We start from the raw sequence: 21264 nt of genomic DNA on the forward strand, positions 1-21264 counted from the left end.
GGAGTTGTGGTTTTCCAGACTCATGTTAGGGGATCTGTAGCTAGCAAGGATATGATAGGGGGTCACACCTCTGGTTAGTTGGGCATGGAGCAGATCAAGTGAGTCATGCTGCTGGACCAGTGGAGCAGTGTTTTTTTATTTAAACTCCTAGCATTAAGCAGCAGAACCTTTAGGTAGTCATGAATGATTTTTGTTTTGTTGGAGGGTTTAACAACTTGGCACTGCCTAAAAAAGGCACTATGGGAATATATAAAGTTTTTGCCTGCATCCAGAAGCCAAGTAGTGATAAGTAGAAACCATCTCTGGCACACCATCATGGTTTGTTGATCATGTCTCCCCCAGGCTGACAAATATTTGCTCCCTTCTTGTGACACCAGAAACTAAGCCAATTGTTGAAGTCAATCATTTTTTGCTGGTACTATGTCATCATCACAGGTGAAGGTAGGATACTACTTAAGGCTAGATTCATACCCACCTGGGACACGTATTAAGAGAGATCCAGCATGTCTCTCTTCATATAGTCCAGTGAGGTACATCTTAGGTTGTTTACACCCACATGGACTATGACTGTGTCACAGTGGTACTTGTGTTTTAAAGACCTAAGTGCATGCATGACCTGGCAGATCCTGGCTCCAGACAGACAGCTCACTGTGATCTTCTCCTTGTTATAGGTTCATAGGTTAGTACTAGGCTAACTGCCCTTGCAAGCCATTGTAAGCCTAGCCAATTATCCCTTGTGAGACTCAAACCGTGCACCTTGTGTTTGTAAGGCAAACACCTTAAACATTAGGCCACGCTTCCAATTTAATCTGGTAAGGTGGACATCAGTTTACCTTACAATGGAATCCCCAATAACTCGAATGTTTGGCTGTGTGGTGTGTTTTGCCTTACAGGCTTGGAAGCGGGGATACAATGATTTTCAGAGTTATGTGTTTTTGTGAGGTGCTGTCCTTTTTTATATGTGCAGGGCCTCTGAGAGATGCTTTTAGAAGGGCTTGGAGGTTTGGGTAGATAACAAGTGAGTACCTCAGCATATGTGGGTCTATGTATTTGTTCCTTAGTGTTGGTAGTGAGTGTTTCAGGTATAACACTAACAACCTGATTTGCATTTTTTATGTGTGTATTTGGGAGCTTTGCCTCCAATGACATTGTGTAGCTACATCTGTCACACACTGTGTCTGTCTGTTCTAAAATTAAATGGTTGTCAGTGAACATGAGGCAGTTACTACACTACTTCAGGATGCCTATATCCACGGAGCCAGAAATAGAGATGATAGGGAAGTGCCTATCCATTATAACTAATCCGAAGTAGATGGAAAGGAGTAGGGGAGAATCACTTATAAGGTCAAAGAGTGAGTGTTTAGTAGTATACAATTAGATGACCTGCAGTGGTACCGCCCTGTACACAAACTGGCAGCTCTTCAAGCAGCTGTGAACAGTTGGAGACTATGGAGAGCATTTCCTATAGAGAATTTTAAACTGGAGAGGTCTGTTTTCATACAAGGCATGGGGAAACGCACTTGTGCAATGGCTTGTATACCAGCAGAATGAAAGACTTTTACGCAGTTATGCACTCAGGCCAACCAGATGAAGACACAATAAGCCTTCCACCAGCAGTTCCCAACTTGGATGTACTGAATTCAGCTCTCTTTTCCCACCAATATGCAAAATAACTCTCTTAATGTAAAACAAACTGATTTTGAGCTCAAGTGCAGTAAGAAATGTTTTACAACAAAAGTCAGAATTTCGGCAAGATCAGGAATCCTTGGAAATAAGTTCAGTAACCCTGAGAAATTTTCACAAAATACAGAAAAGGTGTGCATTGTAAGAGAACTTCAACAACAGAAAAACTTTGCAAAACTTATAAATATTTTGGCAGACTCAGGAGAACTTTCTCAAACTCGGAACAGCTTTTGTAGTATAAAACAAGGTTAGGAAATATCAGAATACTGTTAAAACAACCTAAGAGCAGTACAGTAACAAACAGATGGCGTTTATTTAACAAGTGCAGTGGAAAACAGTGATAAATTCAACAAAATCCATAACTGCAGCACAGAAGTGTTAAATAGCAGTATTGTGCCCAGAGGTTTTAAGAAGACTTTCCAACTGAGAGAACCAACAAGGCTCTTTCAGCTTTGGAAGTGATATAAATCCCTAGGAGTTACTATGCAGTGTTAAAGAAACTGAGAGGTTGGGTTTTTTTGAGTCTTACTCAAGAAAATGGTAAAGAAGAAGAAAGTTCAGTTAAACTACATATTTATAGGCCCAATTTTTTTTTGCATCCAACTGCTCCCATCCTCAGTCTCCTTTTACCCTCCCCACAGTGAAAAACAAGGTACTGTATGGCAACTTTAAAACAAAATTAAACAGTGTAATTTGATGACTCTGATGACCCAATCAGACTATCCCAGTAAACAAATATTAATAAAACAAAAGTTATGTACTCACCATAACTATAGACCTGTGATGTCCGTTTCCATTCTTCCTCAATGGATGAGTATTTGGATCTGTACTGGATCCAACTTCAGCTACTATCAAGCTTCTAATGCAGCATACAGGCTCCTCCCTTTACCTATAATGTCCTTGTAAAAAGAATGCTACCTCAGATTGAGTTTGCCCACAATACCAGAAAAAAAGGATACTTCCCCATTTGTAACAAAAAAAAAATAACAGAAAACCAAGAAGGAAAGAAAACAGATGTCATGGACAGACTTTAAAATAAGATATGTGGTGGCTAAAGTAGTTCAGTACAGTCACTCCAAGAGACAATGAAATGGAATAAGGATGGGCAAAGGAAGGAGGGAAGTTGAGGAAAGACAGAAGTAGACAACACAGATCTATCATTGTGGTGAGTACATAACTTTCAGACTGGATGTTTTTTTTTTCTAAGCAAAAAAAAAATGTTACTGAATTATCACTTATAACATAGGCAATTCATACATTTATATAAATGAAAATAAACCATATTGATACATTTTCAGTTGTAAATATTATCCATCGCATATAAACGTCTATAGTCATTGTCAATCAAACATTACATAGTTCATTCATTTGCTGCTGTCCATTAAACCTCATTCCTCCTCCAAAACATTATTCTGCGTGTACTGTTCCCACAATTCACATTTTTTTCCTAGATCCTACTTCCAGTTCTTTTATCTCTGTTACTATATTCACTACTTCTAATATGGTGGTTTAGACTTTGATTTCCATTTTCTAGTAACTGCTTTTTTGGCAGCCACCAGAATTAAACTCAGCAAGGCCTTACTATGTCTAGGCAATACAGATCCTTTATTACAGTTCAAAAAATCATTTCCTTAGTTACACCAATTTGCACACCCAGTATTTCTGACACACTAATCTGCAGGGAATTTTTAAAGTCGGCCAACTCATTACATTCCCAAAAACATGCTCTCAATTACCTTCTTCTTCTCCATCATACCACCAACATTTGCAATTCACCTGAGGAAAAAAATGTTGGAGTCTGCCTGGGGGTATAAAATTACCTAAGCAAACACTTTCAAGCAAAAAATCCTAAATCTTCTAGACTTTGTTGTGTATATGTGAGCCATACATATATCATCCCATTGTTTCTTAGTGAATTGCTTATCCAATCTATCATCTCAATCCTTTCTAAGCTCCTCTGATTAACCCCTATAGTTATCATGCAATATTTTATATGCCCTACTAAGTGTCATATCTGATGTCTCTTTCGTTCATTCGTCAATGGATGGGACAGAGTCCCCAGACACCAGAACATTTGGGAGGTCTCACAGAAAGATATTCAAGAGCACAGCCAAACCAAAGGATGCTCCCTACCTTGATTCTAAGTCTTCTTTGTAATGCAAAATAAAGGTATGGACCTTAGACCAAGTAGCATCAACAGAAATGTCATCAAGGGGTACCTTGGAGAAAAAGGCTGTAGAAGAAGCTACAGCTCTTGTCGAGTGAACATTAGGAGTTTTGGATAAGAACAAACCCTTTTCTTTCTAGAAATGGGAGATAAAATCCAAAATTAAATGGGAGGGCATTTCTTTAGTCACTCTGTTACCCATCTGGCTAGAGAAAAAGAAACAAATAACTGATCAGTCTTTGTAACTGTCTTATTTCTATGCAAACAGAAACATAACTAATAGTACATGTACAGGAAGTATAGCGTATACTCGCCCCTACTTGAAGAATTTCAAATTAATATTGGATGGTTGATTGACTGACTGAGTGACGACTTAGAAGCTATTTTAGGAAAAAAGGATGGGTTGGTCCTCAAAGATATGCTAACTTTGTGGAAGATCAGACAGGGAGGTTTTGAAGATAATTCAAGGAACTCCCAAATTATCCTAGCAGAGCTGATTACCACCAAAAGTAGAGTTTTCTACAACAAGAACTTCAAATCAATTTTGGCCACAAGTTCAAAAGGGGGACCAGTCAAAGCCTGCAACAGAACAGTTACATCTCAAGGAGTAGATGGCTCTCTGAGTGGAGGATGAAGAAGAAAAGTACCTCTTAGAAAGGCTTTGGAAAGTCTGAGGGATGCAATGGCAATGTGGTCTATCCCAACATGAAAGGAAGATATAGAGACAGGCTATAATTTGATAGTGGAATAGCTGGCATCATCCTAAAAGAGAGAATGCTAAACTCTCCAGGATGGCTGGAATATGAGGTTTAAATGGGTCTAAGATTTTGTTGGAGGCCCAGATGGAAAATCTTCTCCATTTACTATTGTAGATCTTTCTGGTGGAAGGTCTCTGACAAGAGATCAGAATGTGGATGACTGAGTGAGAAGGCCTGGACTACCCAGACATCACTGGAATTGGAGAAACCATGCAGCTAGTTTGACAGACTGGTGGTCCAGATGGGTGAGACAAAAGATCTGCAGCTAGGACTAACACCCTGTGAAGGTGTAGTAGATAAGGCCAGTGGAATGGGAATCATACCTGCTGAGGCCAATAAGAAGCCATAAAGATCACTGTAGCCTTTCTCATCAACACTTTCTGCAGGAGGGGGAAGCCGCGGTGGTGCAGTGGTAGCATTGTTGCCTCACAGCAAGAGGGTTCTCCCGTTCGATTCTCGGCTGGAACACCTTCTGTGTGGAGTCTGCATGTCCTCCCTGCTGTCGAGTGGTGTTTGAAAGACATGCGTGAATGGGCATGCTTTCGTTGAACCTCAGTACCATAAAAATCTACTGCCAATCATTAGCGGACAGGAGTTCCACTGTGTTGACCCCTAACCGGGAAAAGCCGAAAGAAGAAGAACAACAACGGTAGGAAAAAAGGCATAAAGGAGTCCAGATGGCTAATTCTAGATTAGAATGTACCTCAATGACTCCCCCTCCCAGGGGATAAGAGCAAACTACCTGTCGCATTTGGTGTTGTGGGGAGATGCAAAAAGATCAGAGCATGGTTGGTACCCAACCCCAGAATATGTGCTCTGCTACTACTGGATTGAGGGACCACTCTTGAGGAAGGAGGACAGACCTGTTCAACCTGTCCGCTAGAATAGAGGACTTCCCAAAATGTTCACTGCCATCAGAAAGCGATGAGAGGACATTGTCCATTGCTACACTCTCAAGACCTCTCAACACAAACAGTAAAATCATGTTCCTCCCTGTTTTTTAGTAGCAAACCACAGACATGTTTGTCTGTTTGGACAGATATTATACCAGAGGGGAGATAGGAGGACTGCTTTCATCTCCAAGATGTTGATGTAAAGACTTACCTCTGTCCGAGATCATGTGCGCTGGATCTTCATTTATGGTCACCATGGCCCATATTGAAGGTAAAACAAAAGCATATCACTAAGGCACAACCGGTGATTCCAACCACCATCAGATGTGAGATCTGCAGATCTCAGTGAGTGACACTTAAAAGGGCATGGGATGTCATCTGACAGACCACTGGACTGGCAAGGTCCACAGTAGAACTATCTTGCAATACATGACCAGTGGAACTACTGCAATTGCTGTGCCAAGGGATTTAGGAGACATAGGATCAGTTTTGCTGGTGGCTTCTGAGAAGAAAGCACCACTAAAGCTTCCTTGTGAATTGTTGAACTCCTGTCTTGAGGGAGCTTGGTAATTTAAAGCTTCGTATTCAAGAAAGCTCTGATAAATTCAAAAGACATCATGGATTTTAGCCTGGACTTTGCTGTATTTACTCTAATTCCAAGAGTTGAACAAAGAAAGAGCAAAGAGTCTCTGGTCTGAAAATGTAGATTCCTGGAGGGGCAGTGATGAGCCTGTCATCCAGATAAGGGAACACCCAGAACCCCTGCAGTCAGAAATGAGCTGCAACCACTGCCATGCACTTGGTGAACACCCAGGGGCTGTGGTGAGACCAAAGTACAGGGCTCTGAAGTGGAAATGACTAGCTACGATCCAGAAGCAAATAAACCTCATTGATCACCTGTCCATCTTTATGTGGTAGTATGCACGCCAGAAACTGATCAAGCACATCTAGTCATTTTTCCTTAGAAAAGAAGACTAGCCTGTAAAGGGACTATTTGGAACATCATTTGTCATACAAATTTGTACAGACAATTTAGGCCCAAGATTGGCCTTAGGTCCCTATTTTTCTTTTGAACTAAAAAGAATCTTGAGCAAATTTTGGATCCTCTCTGGTCTGCTGTGACCTCTTGAACAACTCAGCTCTTTATATTTCTTATCTCTGAAGCAGTTGCTTCCTTTTGTAAGGATAGAACATCAGAAAGTTCCTTTGTAGGTATAGGGGAAAATAAAGGGATGAAACAGCCTCTGGTTATTATCTCCTGTACCCACACATCTTGACTGATGGACATCCAGGATAACTGGTGGAGAGATAAGGACGCCCCAACTGCCTCCAGATAGTGGCAGTCAGGCAAACATTCATGAGTGCTGCTAGGGCTTCTCAGAGCAGGCACCCTAAAAGCCTTGGTTTTGTGGACCACCTCTGTTCCAGGGCTGATGTCTATCATTAGAGTTCCCTCCTCTGCAGTGGGGAGGGGTCTTGTTCCAGAAATGTCAGGAATGAACCCTTACAGCTAAAATTTGTTGTCACCCTTTTGATTCTTTGAGAATGTCCTCTGTGGTAGAAAACGTGATTCCTACAGTACACAGGATGTTCACTCCTGGAAAACATTTCTTTCACTTTCCGACCAAAATGTATCAATCCAGCATAAGGGGAATTGACAAAGGATGTTTTGAAATGTTCTGTAAAATCTCAAAGTTGCATCCAAGCTTGTCTTCTAATGGTTATGCTAGTGCCTGCTGCTGTAGAAGTGCCTTCCATGGCACTGGAAATAAGATGTATCAAGACACTGGATTAGGACTGAACAGTAGCCATCTGTGAGTTGACAGATTAACTATGCCCAACAGACATGGACCCTGAGAGAGACAGAATTGCAGAGCTCTTTTGTCAAATCTCTCTAAAACATATGATGTGCCAGGTACTTCAATGTCCTGACGGCAAAGGTCGCTGAAGCATAGACTCACTTCCTAAACCAGTCCAACGCATGAGGCTCTCTGTTTGGTGAATGGACAATGAAACTCTCTTCTACCAGTTTCTTCTTGGTCGCTGCTGCCACTACCACAGAATACACAGCAGGGTCCTTGCTCCAGTGGGGTTGATCTTTCTGTGACACTAGAAACCTGAGAACTTTGCAGGGAACATGCTCGCTCATATACAGTTCCTTCTATGCTTGTTTAGAGGTGAGGTCTACCATCTCTGTCTGCTTGAGAGACTACCCAAGAAGTACATGGGTCAGCTATGAAAGCCATGAAGAACACTTTTTCCTCCTCCTGGAAAGATGCTTCAGTGGACCATGCCTCTTTTCTATCTGAGTAGTTTCAGATTCTCTCCAAACATAACATCATCAAGAGGGGATCTAGGAGATTCTTCCCCTTCTTTTCTTTGAGTGACACCTGTAGAGAATCTATGCATCTCCTTTTACTCTTGTGCTTCCGACACACCCCTTCAGTGGGCTGTTCTGAAAAGGACTTGGATGCTGACAGGGTTTCCTCAACAAGGACAGGCTCAAGGCTTTTGGATGATGTCTGTCCCAATAGGATAAGATAAGCAGGCTCAGGACCTGGAGAAATCCTATGGGTGAGGGATGGATCTGCGCTCAAAAGGGATGTCTGCTCTCTGGATAGAGCATACTTTCAAAACTCAAAGTCCAAGATGGAAATGGAGTCAGGGGCCCTTACAGAAGGAGCCAAGACCCCAAAGGAAAACTGGTCTCAAGGAACTGCTCAGCTCAGCTCTGAAGCTGCCATCAGAAATGAGCTGTCTAACAATGAAGCCTCAAGAGATAGCAGAAACCAACCCAACTCCTCTAGGTCCAACACTGACCACTCAGCTCCTAGATTCAGAAGGATGCAAAACATTTGAAGAAGACTGTCGAAGTCAAACAGAACAATATCTACAGCTCTGACAAAGACATACCACAGACGCAACTTGGATTCGACTGCCCCAATTCCACCTTCCTACTTACAGAGAGGGACCTATAATTGCTGAGAAGAAGAAATCAGATTTGGCAGGGGCTTGAGCCAGGAGGATCCCCAGCTGGATTTGTGTCATGAGGAATTTTCTCATCATCCTGCCACATCAGTCTTGAGTAAGGTTCTGGAGGACCTAACTGAGCAGAAAAGGGAAGCAGAAGGGGAAGGCCTCAAAAAGACTGGGGATCTTAATCTGTGAGATATAGGTCACAGAGAGAATTGATACTCTTGGAGAGGAGGAAAACCAGATCCGATGAGGATCAGTTCCAACCCAAGGACCATATCTGAAGGTTTTGCTATCTTGGGAGCCTGAGCCAAAGAAAGAAAATGATCCAGAGACAATTTCTTTTACACTTTAACTTGTTCTTTATCTCTCGCTCTTTATCTTCCTCTTTGGGTTTTTCACCCCAGACACAGTCAACAGGTTTATTGGAAAGAGGATATGCAGCAAAGGGCAAAGAGAAGTGAGAAGTGGGTTACTTTCTCACATGGAGGCAAGGAGAAGCCACTTTAAAACTAGCTTGTGTCTTCTTTCAGCTATTGAACAATAGATGCAATTTGAATGCAAGTTGGAGTGTGGCAACTCATGGTTACAAGCTATACACTTTTCAAAACCTGAGAGTTTTGATAATACAGTAAACTGTCAGAAAACATACACACACACACACACACACACACACACACACACACACACACACACACACACACCCAACAGGAAATATCTCACTGTTGAAAATGAGAAGACAAAGGATGCCAATGGAAGTCCAAGAGAAGGGAAAGCCTAAACAACACTGAGAGCTAACTATACAAAATATAGATATTTTTATTTTTACATCAAGGAGGAAGAAGAAAAAGCAGAAAAAATTAATCTGAAGGAAGAAAGACAGAGAAGAAGTAAAATGACGTATCTCACTGGAAAAAAATGCCTGAGTACCAAGGACTGTAGCAATCGAACGGCAAACAAAATCTAAGGTAATTTGCTCTTTACAAGGGGATTATGGATAAGGAGAGGAGCCTGAGCGCTGGATCCAAAGCTTAAGAGTGGCCAAAGTCAAATCCGATATGGATCCAAAGATCCATCCGTTGAAGATTGGATGGCAGACACAACATCAGATTAAATAATAATAATAATAAATGTGACTACAGTAAGATCAGATTGTAGTGAACTTAGTTTTTTTGCAAGCTACTTCTTAACAAAAATAATCAAACTTTTGTATCACTATTTACTGTTCTCATTTAAATGTTGTGTAGCATAAATGTTTAAATCAACATTTGAAAGTATATATTTTCAAACTCTATAATTAATACTACATTCCAGCAATGATCCAATGGCATTTTAAATTCTATTAAAATTAAATAACAGTAACATCACTGTAATTGTAAATACCTGCAGTAAAATTGGCAAAAGATAGTACATACATTAAGTGTTTACCGTACTGCAAAGGAAATATGGTGAAACTGCAACAAAAATATATATATCTCTGTTCAGCCCAGTTGATTTCACAGAACCTGCACTGTTCCTGCTTTTATGAACAAAATAACTCTCATAATTTAAAATCTGTTTTGGCATACTTCTGGAACTGCTGTCATAGGCTGGCATTGCTGAAGAAAATGCTTATTAATTCCTGGTGTATTACATGGTCAGCGGCACACTTGTGAGACCTTCTGCACCTTTCTAAAATATGAAATTGAAAATATGAACCTACCTTTCCCTTTCCAAACTAACAATAAAGCTCAGTATTGCATTTTAGCACTAAAATATAAGAACAGTTACTCAACCATATTAAGGTAGGAAGTAGTGTAGACAATCCTCGACAGATCTATTATTATTTATTAATCTGCCCTGTACTGACCTCCATCCTCATCAGACTCTATGTCAGACTCTTCACTGTCACACTGTCGACTATCACGATGTCCTTCCATTTCATGGGTCCAAATCATTAGAGTAGTGTCTGTACCTCCAACTGTCACTAGGAAGCTGTCATCAAACGTCCATCGCACATTGGTTACATGAGTGCTATGAGCCACATACTTCTTAAACCTCCCAAACTTGCTCTGAGGAAAAAGCAGAAATTACAAGTGAACTATGTTTTCAAGAATTCTTTGCAAACTTAAAACAAAAGTTATTGGTGCTCTTGACTGTGACCTTAAGCTGCACTGCTTTGTTACCATTAAAAAAAAATCTGAAAAAAATTATACAAGTCTTGAAGACAAATTTTGAGATAATTTTACATTCCACATTTCACATATGGAATGCCCACATGTTAATCTGCTTTTTTCCTTGGTATGTCTTCCATTTTAATATCCACAGTCAATACAATCAAGTATGGAGAGAAAAAAGTGATGCTTGTTCCCGCATTCCAGCATATATTAAAACACAGAGAACAAATATAACCACTCCACTGACACATTTATATTTTATTTTTAATAAAAAATATGACACTGGCCAGCAAGAAGTGTGTGTGTGTGCGTGCATGTGTGAGTGCAAACATGCCTATGGAAGTGCATATCTATATGTAAATTAGAGTAGTATAAAGCACGAATTACAGTGAAAGCTGTTCTTCTGCAGGAAATAACATTATACAACGACCCCCCATTAATATTCAAAAACGTGCCCGCTGATTGGTCTGCGTGCATGTTGTAAATCAGAATTACAGTAATGGAAAAAGGTCCGGTTGCCCGGATTTTTTCCATTACTATAACTCTTGTTTTACAGCAATGGAGAACGCAAGATCTCCGATGCTTCACACTGTCTCGCTATGTTAAACGAGTTTAACATAGCGAGACAGCTTTAAAAAAAGCAAAAGAGATTCTCCATTGCTTTTTTTAAAGCTGTCTCGCAATGTTAAACTCCTTTAACATAGCGAGACAGTTTGTAAAACGCAACAGAGATCTTGCTTTCTCCGTTGCTTTTTTCAAAACTGTCTCGCTGTGTTAAATGGGTTTAACATAGCGAGACAGCTTTAAAAAAAAATCAACGAAGATTCTCCATTGCTTTTTTTAAAGCTGTCTCACTATGTTAAACCCATTTAACATAGCAAAACAGTTTGTAAAAAGCAACAGAGATCTTGCTTTCTCCGTTGCTTTTGCCCACAGCTCTGATGTACTGCTTAGGCATACGCATGTGCAGTACATCAGAACTGCCGCAGAATACCAGACAGCTGCGGAAGGGCAGCAAGGAGGCATTATACAATGCCATTATTTTATTAAAGTAATTTTTTTTCTTAAATAATGTCATTGTATAATAGCAATAACCCACTTCTGGGTGTGGGTAATGCTGGATTTACCCACGGTTGGCTTCGCCCTCGTGACCAAACCACACCAACCGTGGGTAAATCCAGCATTACCCACACCCAGAAGTGGGTTATTGCTATAATATTCTATGGCTTCCAGGCTACATGTCCTGCAAGTATACAACTATGGAGATGTGTGTGGTCTCTGTACAACAGGCGCACTGTTTCCACAATCACTGGTACTCTTTTTACAAACTATGAATGAAAATACGTAAGTACACAATCACTTAATAATCCCTTAAAGAGCTTTATCTCACATGACTGATTAGCTACATTCTATATTAATCACATTATCATTTGAGAAAAGCAGGAAGGCATAGTGAGCAGGACTAGGCTACACAAATCAGATAACCACTTGCACAATGTTGCCAGGTCCTGTGATGATTGGAGGTCACAACAAGCAGGGATTCTCCATTCTAGTGTGTTAACAGAAAGGGTCATTAGTCATCACTCATGCAAGTGCTTAGTACTGGGCAGGGTCACATTACAATGTTTGTTTGTTACACAGAATGTCCATACTCATGGTGTCTCTAACTATACAGTACTATACAGTACAGGAACACTCCCTCTGCTGTTGTGTATATTATAGTGGGAAGGTCAATACCATATCACCTCAAGTACATCTAAGCCAAGTTCTTTATGTCATAAGCAATACATGTTACCTCACCTAAATGCAAAATATTATAAATTGTATTTATATTTTGTAAACCTGTTTTGCATACTGGATGAGACCCATGTTCAGATGGGATCAGATGGGATCTGAGAAGAAAAGTTCTGCAATATGAATACTCATCTCTTTGCTTATTTTATGGCCAATAAAACATTTGCATATTATGGCAATACAAGCATCATCTCATGCTGTACACAGACTGCGCAGTTATGTACTGGTGGTGTTACACAGCACATTTTATATAAGGGTTAAATTCATGAAAGTTACTGTGAGGTATACACCTTGCACTACAATAATTATTTCCAGTTAAGAGACAGCCCTAACATGGTGCTGCAGCATGATGTCATGCTTATGCTAATTAGCCATGTGTTTTCTCCTGTCCATACTTATGGTGTCTCTAACTATACAGTGCAGGAACACTCCCTCTGCTGTTGTGTATATTTTAGTGGGAATGTCAATACCATATCACCTCAAGTACATCTTAGACAAGTTCTTTATGTCATAACATGGTGCTGCAACATGATGTCAAGCTTATGCTAATTAGCCTTGTGGTCTCCCCTGGAAATAGCTCTGGTAATGTATTTACACAGTCGAGTGATTCAAAGAATTTCTCAGAAAAGTTGCATCGGCTGCGTTTGTTAATGAACAAAGGCAAAAGTTTGTGTTAACCCATCGCATTAGAGGTAAGTGACAATGAGCTTGAGTTCGACAGGCAGGTAGTGTTGTGGGTGTGTGCATATATGTGCGCGCGCGTGTGTGTGTGTGTGTCTGTCTGTCTATCTCTCTCTGCCTGGGAGGTCACAATAGGGGAGGCTGGTTAGGAGATAGGGTAGTGTAGATTTGCGTGTGAGTATTTCTGTGAGTGTGACAGGAGTTGGCTATGGCTGTATATATATGCATGAATGTGAGGTAAGTGTGTGTGTGTGTGTGTGTGTGTGTATATTTGTGATGGGCGAGTTCTGACACCTCCACTCTCCCCTTGACTAAAACAAATCCTGCAACATTGGTGGGGGGGGGGCACTAGACACCAAATATAACTCTTTCTAGTGTGCATTAAAGGCCCTTAAAACAATAAGACAAAGATTTGCAGCATGAGAGATGTGGGTGGGGAAGACACTAAACACCAGGGGCAGCCTATATATTATGACTTAAAGGCACTATAAAAGATTCATACCCTGTACCATCGCATATATTAGTCCTCTATGACTCCACTAGAACCCAGGAACAGTAGACAATATTACCTAAGTCATTTATCAAAAAAATGTAAAGTAAACAGGGGAAAAGCTTTCGTACTCTGCACCCTTGACCCACTATACCAATTGAACAGTTAGTGAAAATTTTTTTTACATAATAAAAATACAAAGCTATTCTTTGGCATTACTTAATGACGGCAAAAGTCTGGGAATTACAAGGGACAGGGTACCTATAAGAATAAATAGCAGGAACATTCTGTATAATTGGGACAGACAGTTGAGAGGGATGTGTGTGTGTGTGTGTGTGTATGTGTGTGTGTGAGGCTTCACGACAAATTTGGAAGGAACATTAGACAACATTGGGGGTGAAGCTTTTAAAAATGACAGTTCATAGAACAAGTCTACCATCAAAATGCACTTTAGAAACATTAAGGAGAATGTCTGGCACTACTGACTGACAGTAAGATATTTTATATGGGTCAGGACAAAAAAATAAGAAAAGATATCGGAGACATTCTGTCAACTCAGGGGCAGGTAAGAGCTATGCCGGTGTGTATGTTTATTTAAATATGTGCATGTTGTAGGAGAGAGAATAAAGGGGGGTGTCTGTGCCACCAAGATGCACGAGCCAAAAATATTAACAACAGCAGGGAAGTGCTGATTTAAATTGATTACGGGTGATTCAGACACATGCAAATTAGCCAGAAATTAGGTCTTTCCTCATTGCAGCTAATGTGTCTGCATTTTTCTGCATCGTGTAAACAGCACCTTTGGTCCATATCTCATACCACCAGCACTGAGATTCTCTTCAAATCTCTATAGATAACTCATTACAGTGCGCCTCCAGGCATTTCTGCAGCCATGTCCTACTGCACCTCAAGGCATCAAATATTGCTTGTTTACATTTGCATTAATAATTCTAAAAACCATGCTGCATACACTATATCAGAATATGTTATCCTGAAGTATACATTAAGGCAAGCACAATTGTACTGATATTTGAACTCTGTCAATGAGTATTTGTTGGAACTGTAAGGTGACAACTTCAGTTTTTTAAAGACTCCAGCCACACCCACTGGAAGGTAAAGGTACACACACAAAAGAGCTGTCCAGGAGGGAATGAGATAAGTATCAATTTCAATCTGTTTATAAACATTTCTAGCATATTTGTTATTGATAAGTGTTAAATGGAGTGGCATTAACTATAACTTTTAAATAGGTTTCAAGTGGGTATCAAAATCATTAGAAAAATGCTATGCTCACTATATATATATATATATATATATATATATATATATATATATATATATGTATATATATATATATATATACACACACACACACACACACACACACACACACACACACACACACACACACACACACACACACACATGTATATAGGCACAATAAAAATGCAAACTATGTATGTACCACGACTCTAATTACTGTCACTGAATGTGATCTGTGGACATGCTGTTAGATTAATGCCTTCATTGCAATTCACATGGCTTTTTATATGGAAAATAGAAAAGTATATATTACTTGTTACTTACATGTCTAACTTAGATTTGATACAGTTCTGATGAGGACAAAAGCGCTCAACTATTGTTTTTACTAAACCATGGCTTAGACAAGTAATACCAGCTTGAATCCAGTTTTCTGTTTCAAATTAAGAATACAAAGTGATCTGTAACTCAGATCTTATGACAACAGTTAATTTTAACAATTTGTATGCCAATATCTTTCCTGTACAACCCGTTTTATATATATATATATATATATATATATATATATATATGGGTCTACTCTGTTTCATTGAATCTCATTTCACTGAGTTTCATTTCACCCCGACCACTTTGCTGAAAACTCAAATTACTGAAAACTCATTTCACTGAATCTCATTTCACTGAACTGAAGTTAGTATATATGACACTATGTAGAGTACTGTAAGACAAGTAAAAGGTATATGCCCTTTTCACCACTGTAGTGCGATCCTGGAGGTAGAAAAAAAACCGCAGAATTTGCAGACATGGTTTACAAGCAGTGATTTGCATTCAGGAAACGCATAATTATTTGTAAGCTTAAATAGTAACTTAACTTGCTCAAACTCACATACAGTAGGCAAACAGAAGTAGAAAGAATCAAACCTTGTTTCCTTGACTCCTAGAAGCAGTTTGTTAAGAGTATAGAGCTTTAACCCTCTGCACCAACTGTCAGACCTTGGCTAACTTCTTAATTTCCAGATAAATCACTTAGGATTTTACAGTCAATCAAATAATAGCTGTTATTAGAGCTTCATGGTTGTTGTTTAGAAAATGTTTGTTGAAGTAAAACCTGTTGTTCTATTAACTTATGTGAAAAAGAGTAGTCTGTCTCTTACTTGTCTCTGAGTTTGCCTCATATTTATGCCCTGCCCCTGAATAGCTTATTTTTTCTGGTAAATCACCGAAGATTGCAATCAGCCAGTTAGTCAATCAGTCAATAATGCCAGTCATTACAGTTTCATAGTTTTTACTGTTCAGAAAATGCATGCCTATGCAACAACTGTTATTCTGTTAAATTTTTAAGTGAATGAAAGCTTTTGTAGTCAAAGGTACAAGGTTTGAATCCTTACACCTTCATTTGCCTACTGTGGGACTTTGAGCAAATCATTTAACCAAACAGTGCTATTGGGTCACCCCTGAAATGAACACTTGACCAGTAAGTTTTCCTGGTTATCAAACAGATAAAATAATAAATCTATCCCATTATTTTGGCTTTGTCCAAAATTATTGAGCAAATAAGATGATGGGTATTTTCATCTGCTCCTTGTAAAATCTCTGTCTTTCTGGCGAGTTGTTGTGGACTGCAGTCACTAAATAATGACAGGCATGTGAGCTGCAGACTTTGTATCCTTCAGAAAATGCTTGCTAATGTAAAGCTTACTATTCCAAAATGTATTATATAAGAGAAAATATACAATTAGTTCCTGATTTTGTTTCTTTGCCTCTAATTCTTAAGATAAGAAGTTGTGAGGAGATGGGGAAGTTGCAATGGGTTGCATTGTATGGTTCTGACAGCAGTAAGCCAAGATACATTGATGAGCCATTATTTATGATGTTTTCATTCACTTGATCTTAAGCAAATATCTGAGGTACACATTTAGTCAAATGGATCTAACTATGTGTGTGTGAGTGAGTGCCTGTGCATGTGCAGAGGGCATAGTTTTCAACCTTCCCTGCTTTCTTCCTTGTATTTATAGTCTGTTCCTTGTAAACGTTATGACTTTCTGGTAAAGTGCTATGGACTGCAGTCCCCAAATAATGAAAAATATGAGTTTCAGAATTTCTATCCTTCTGAAAATGCTTAGTTACACAAAAAAAAATTTAGAAGAGCAACTTTCTAGGTATGTAACACCAATATTTAAAATATTTAAAATCTGTTCTTGATTCGACAATTATGTTTTGGCTTTGATCCGGATTCTTGGTGTAAAAGGCTGAGAGCTATAAGACAGCTTCACCTACAGTCCTGAAGCAGACTTGAAATAAATTGCTGTGTTTATTATTTACTGCTTTTGGCAATTAAAACTGCTAGCAGTAAGTGGTTGTCTCACTGTGGTTGGGGAGGCAGCATAGCTCTAAAATGTACCTTGTTAGTGCAATGTTCTTCAGTTTGTGAGTTTGAGTGTTAAAATCTCTATGTTCTATGGTGCTCTAAAAAGAGTCCATTTCAAATTCATTGTTATGATTTTTTTTATCAAACAGCTGTGGTAAATAATACTGAATCATATTAGTTTACCAATAAAAATTGTTGTAAATATGTAGAAACATCAAGGTCTGAGGAAGTAATAGTACAGCTCTACTCAGCCTTTATCAAGCCCATCATTAAATACAATGCCTGATTTGGCATATACCTAACCAGGAAGTTGCAGGAGTTGGAATGCCCTCAGAGGTTCCTCACCAGAGGAATCCAGAGTATGAATATCCTGTCCATCACAGATCTCCTTAAGGTCCTATCTCTGTACTCAGTCTCCTATAGGTTACTGAGAGGCATGGTCAGGCCTGTAAAGATCCTGGTGGTCATTAGTCTCATACAATCCTATGAACATACGCACTTCTTTTGCATTACACTTGGTTTTCAATAGGGGATCCTGTGATGAATTTCTGCTCAGTACTCTGAACAGAATAGTAATGTTTTACTGAGTTGTCATTGCATAAAAAATAAAAATCCAATCTATTTCTTATGAAGAGAGTTTTTCACTTAACTAATACCCCCATCTCCTTAGACGTATGGACAGTAGCCTGTATTATAAGAAGATAAAGTTGCATGTGTCTTACAGCGGGAACAACCCTCTATAACCATTTTGTATCTGAGAATCATGATAAATTATTTTGAGAAATTTGCTATAAAACTTTATACAGTCAAAGAGAAATTATCCTTTATTTGTAGGTACCACCAGTAGTCCTGTGTAACCATCTGGATCCTCAGGTTTTGCCATTCAAGCTGACAAACTAAGTATGCATCAAAATCACATTATTTGTACGGAAGCTGCAGCTGAATAGGGATAATTATCAAGGCATATAAAATATTGAATGACAACTAGAAGATTCAATCATAAATCAATCATATAGTTAGTAAAGATTGGAAAAGGGCACCTGAAAAGCAATTTGCAAAGGAGCAATGGGATGATTTTTGTATGACTCCCAAGTATGCAAAAAAGACCAGAAGGATTAAGATTTTTGCTTGAAAGTGTTTCCACATGTATATTTATATCACAAGCAGACTTCAGGGATTTTTTTCTCACACAGATAGCAAATACTGAAAAGAGATAGAGGTAAATGGGATCAAATTTTTTGAGAGTGTAATAAGTTACAGAAAGGTGACATTTTGGAAGGGGGCAGTGGGGGGATTACTGAGATGGAAAGAAGAAGACAACATGGATCTAGTGTTATGGTAAGTACTTAATTTTTGTACTCGATGTCTCTTCAATTTACTTCAACAAATGGGACAAAGTCCCCAACTATAGAACCCTGGGAGGTACAAAATAAGAGTTTTCAGCAGAACAGTGGAACCAAAGGAAGCCCTTGATCTGGAATGCAGATCAAGCTTATAATAAGAAACAAAGGTATGAACTTAGACCATGTAGCGGTTGCCCAAGGACCATCAATAGGGACACTGATGAAGAAACCATATATGCAGCAACCACTCTAGTAGAGTGCATGTTTTATTTGGTGGGTAAGGACAGTCCTCTAGGCTTATAAACAAAAGCTGTACATTCAGAAAGCCACCTGAACAAAGTAAACTTAAAAACCTGGAATACAACTGGGACATGGAGAAGGGGACAAAAAGTTGGTCACACATTTGAAGGTCTTTTGTGCATTGTAAGTACAAGTGCAACTGATGGTGAACATCCAGAGAAGGCAACTGATACTGATCTTTATTGAAAGGTTGAGAAGGAAGACTGGTAAAGTCCAGTGCAAGCTCCAGACATGACTTCCAGTAACCTAGAGGAAAGTATAAGGCAAATGTATACAGATCTGATTAAAATAATCTAAACACTGATGAAATATATCAATGCAAACAATAAAAGGCTGGAAAAAATGGAAGAAGCTTTAAAAAGATATTCAGATCTTCTTCTTTTGGCTTTTCCCGGTTAGGGGTCACCACAGCGGATCATCTGTCTGGTTATGACTGGCAGTGGAGTTTTACAGTGTCGAGTTGCCAGCCCGGCGCCCAACCTTCCACAGAGGCACACACATGCACACACACACACCTAGGGCCAATTTGGACTGTCCAATCCACCTACTGCATGTCTTTGGGATGTGGGAGGAAATCGGAGCACCTGGAGGAAACCCACGCAACCACAGGGAGGACATGCAGACTCCGCACAGAAGGCACCCCAGCCGAGAATTGAACTGGAGAACCTCTTGCTGTGAGGCGGCAATGCTAACCGCTGCACCACCTTGGCTGCCCTTTAAATAGATATTCAGATAAATTGGCAAAACTGAGTTTGAAATGAATTAAAGGCTGCTGAATATCAGACTACACAAGAAGAGATGTTTCAAAAAATAATAGAATTAGAGGACAGAGCACATAGGGAAAACTTGAGATTTTCTGTTGTACAACAGAAGCTGGAAGAAACAGACTGTATTAATTTTATGTAAGCACAAATAAGCAACTGAACTGGTATTCCACAACAGGAACTGTTAATTCAAAGGGAACATCGTGTGTATGCTCCAAATCTGGCTGTGAGAAAGCAACCTAGACCTTTAATAGTACAGATGCAATCTTACCAGTAGAAGGAGTTGATTCTGACAAAACTGTGGTAGAAGGAGAAAGTACAGCCGAGTGTTTGTGGAGAATGACTACTCATTGTATACCAGGCAGAAGAACAATAAATTTATTCCATTATTCACGGAATGTCAAGAAGCAGGCATACGATTCAAACTGCTGTACCCAGCTATCTTCAAAATATTTTTCCAAGGAGGGACAAAATAATTTTGTGATGAGGTACATGCTAAGGAAGAAATACAAGTTTGTCCAATAAAAAGTAAGTGTGAAAGAGAAGGAGGTTCTGCTTCTTGTTCTTCTGGTAATAGAGACTGTGCCAGTGAAACCTTTTCCAATGTTTCAAGGAAAAATTCTTGTAAGAAGGTAAAAACACAGCAGTTGACTAGAAAAAAATGAGAGGACATTGGAAATGAAGCAGAGACAGGAAATGGGAAATGGAGAAGAACATGAATAAAACCAGTAACTAGAAAATTGACAAATGTGGGACTACAAAGCATTAATTATATTTGTGAAATGTGATAGAACAAGAAAATATGGAAATATCGGACATTCTTGGACTTTGTTAAACTTGTAGGGAACTCAAAAGCATATGCTCTATTTCATGTCATTAATGTTCAGAGAATAAAACCAGTAACTTCAAAACTGACAAATGTGGGATTACAAAAACAGTAATGATACTTGTGAAACATAACAGAACAAGGAAATCTGGAAATATTGGACTTCTGTGGACTTTGTTAAACTTGTAGGGGACTCTGAAGTATATGCCTTACTTCATGCCATTAATGTTCTAAAATGCTCAGGAGGGAGAAAGTTAATTGAAAGTAAAACATTTTTTTCTTAATGGTACTATTTTAATACTGCATGATTTTTTTGTATGCTATAAAGTTTTCCCAGTTATTTTTAAGTATAATGGGGATACCAATGTAAATAGATGCTCCTGTTTATTTTCTTTCTTTTGTTTTCTTTCTCTCTTTTCTCTTTCTCCCTGTCCATTTTTAAGAAATGTATGCACTGCAATGTGGAACAAAAACAGAAAGAAAGAAAAGGAAATTCTGGTTAAATGACAAAATAAAAATTGGTGTGGTTTTCCTTATTCTTGCACAGGGGAGTAACTGGGTTAAGGACCTTAGCTTAATTTAGTAACAAGTTTTAGAGAAAGCAAGTAAATGAAAACTAATATTGAATATTATAAGGAATTTTCTAGTAGACAAATGTATTCTTGGCAGTTTTGTGTCTGGTTCTTATGTCTCTAGGAGACAATCTGATAAAGAAAAATGGCTTGGAGAAAATATTTTCTGAAAGCATTCAAGTGTTTTCCCAGCTGTGCTATAAAGATAAGATAAAGCCAAACAGCACTTAGTAGAA

General features: G+C 39.0%; 1 protein-coding gene across 1 annotated transcript in view; it reads right to left on the reverse strand.

Annotated features, from left to right (window-relative positions):
- Window positions 1-21264, reverse strand: part of LOC122803780 (echinoderm microtubule-associated protein-like 5) — a 3919718-nt gene that overhangs the window by 1272584 nt on the left and 2625870 nt on the right. The window contains exon 26 of the mRNA XM_044073467.1: window positions 10324-10525. Coding sequence (XP_043929402.1) covers window positions 10324-10525 — 202 coding nt within the window. The remainder of the gene's footprint in view (window positions 1-10323; window positions 10526-21264) is intronic.

This window comes from Protopterus annectens, chromosome 6.part0, assembly GCF_019279795.1.
Source record: "Protopterus annectens isolate FY-2018-M chromosome 6.part0, PAN1.0, whole genome shotgun sequence".
Taxonomy (NCBI): Eukaryota; Metazoa; Chordata; order Ceratodontiformes; family Protopteridae; genus Protopterus; species Protopterus annectens.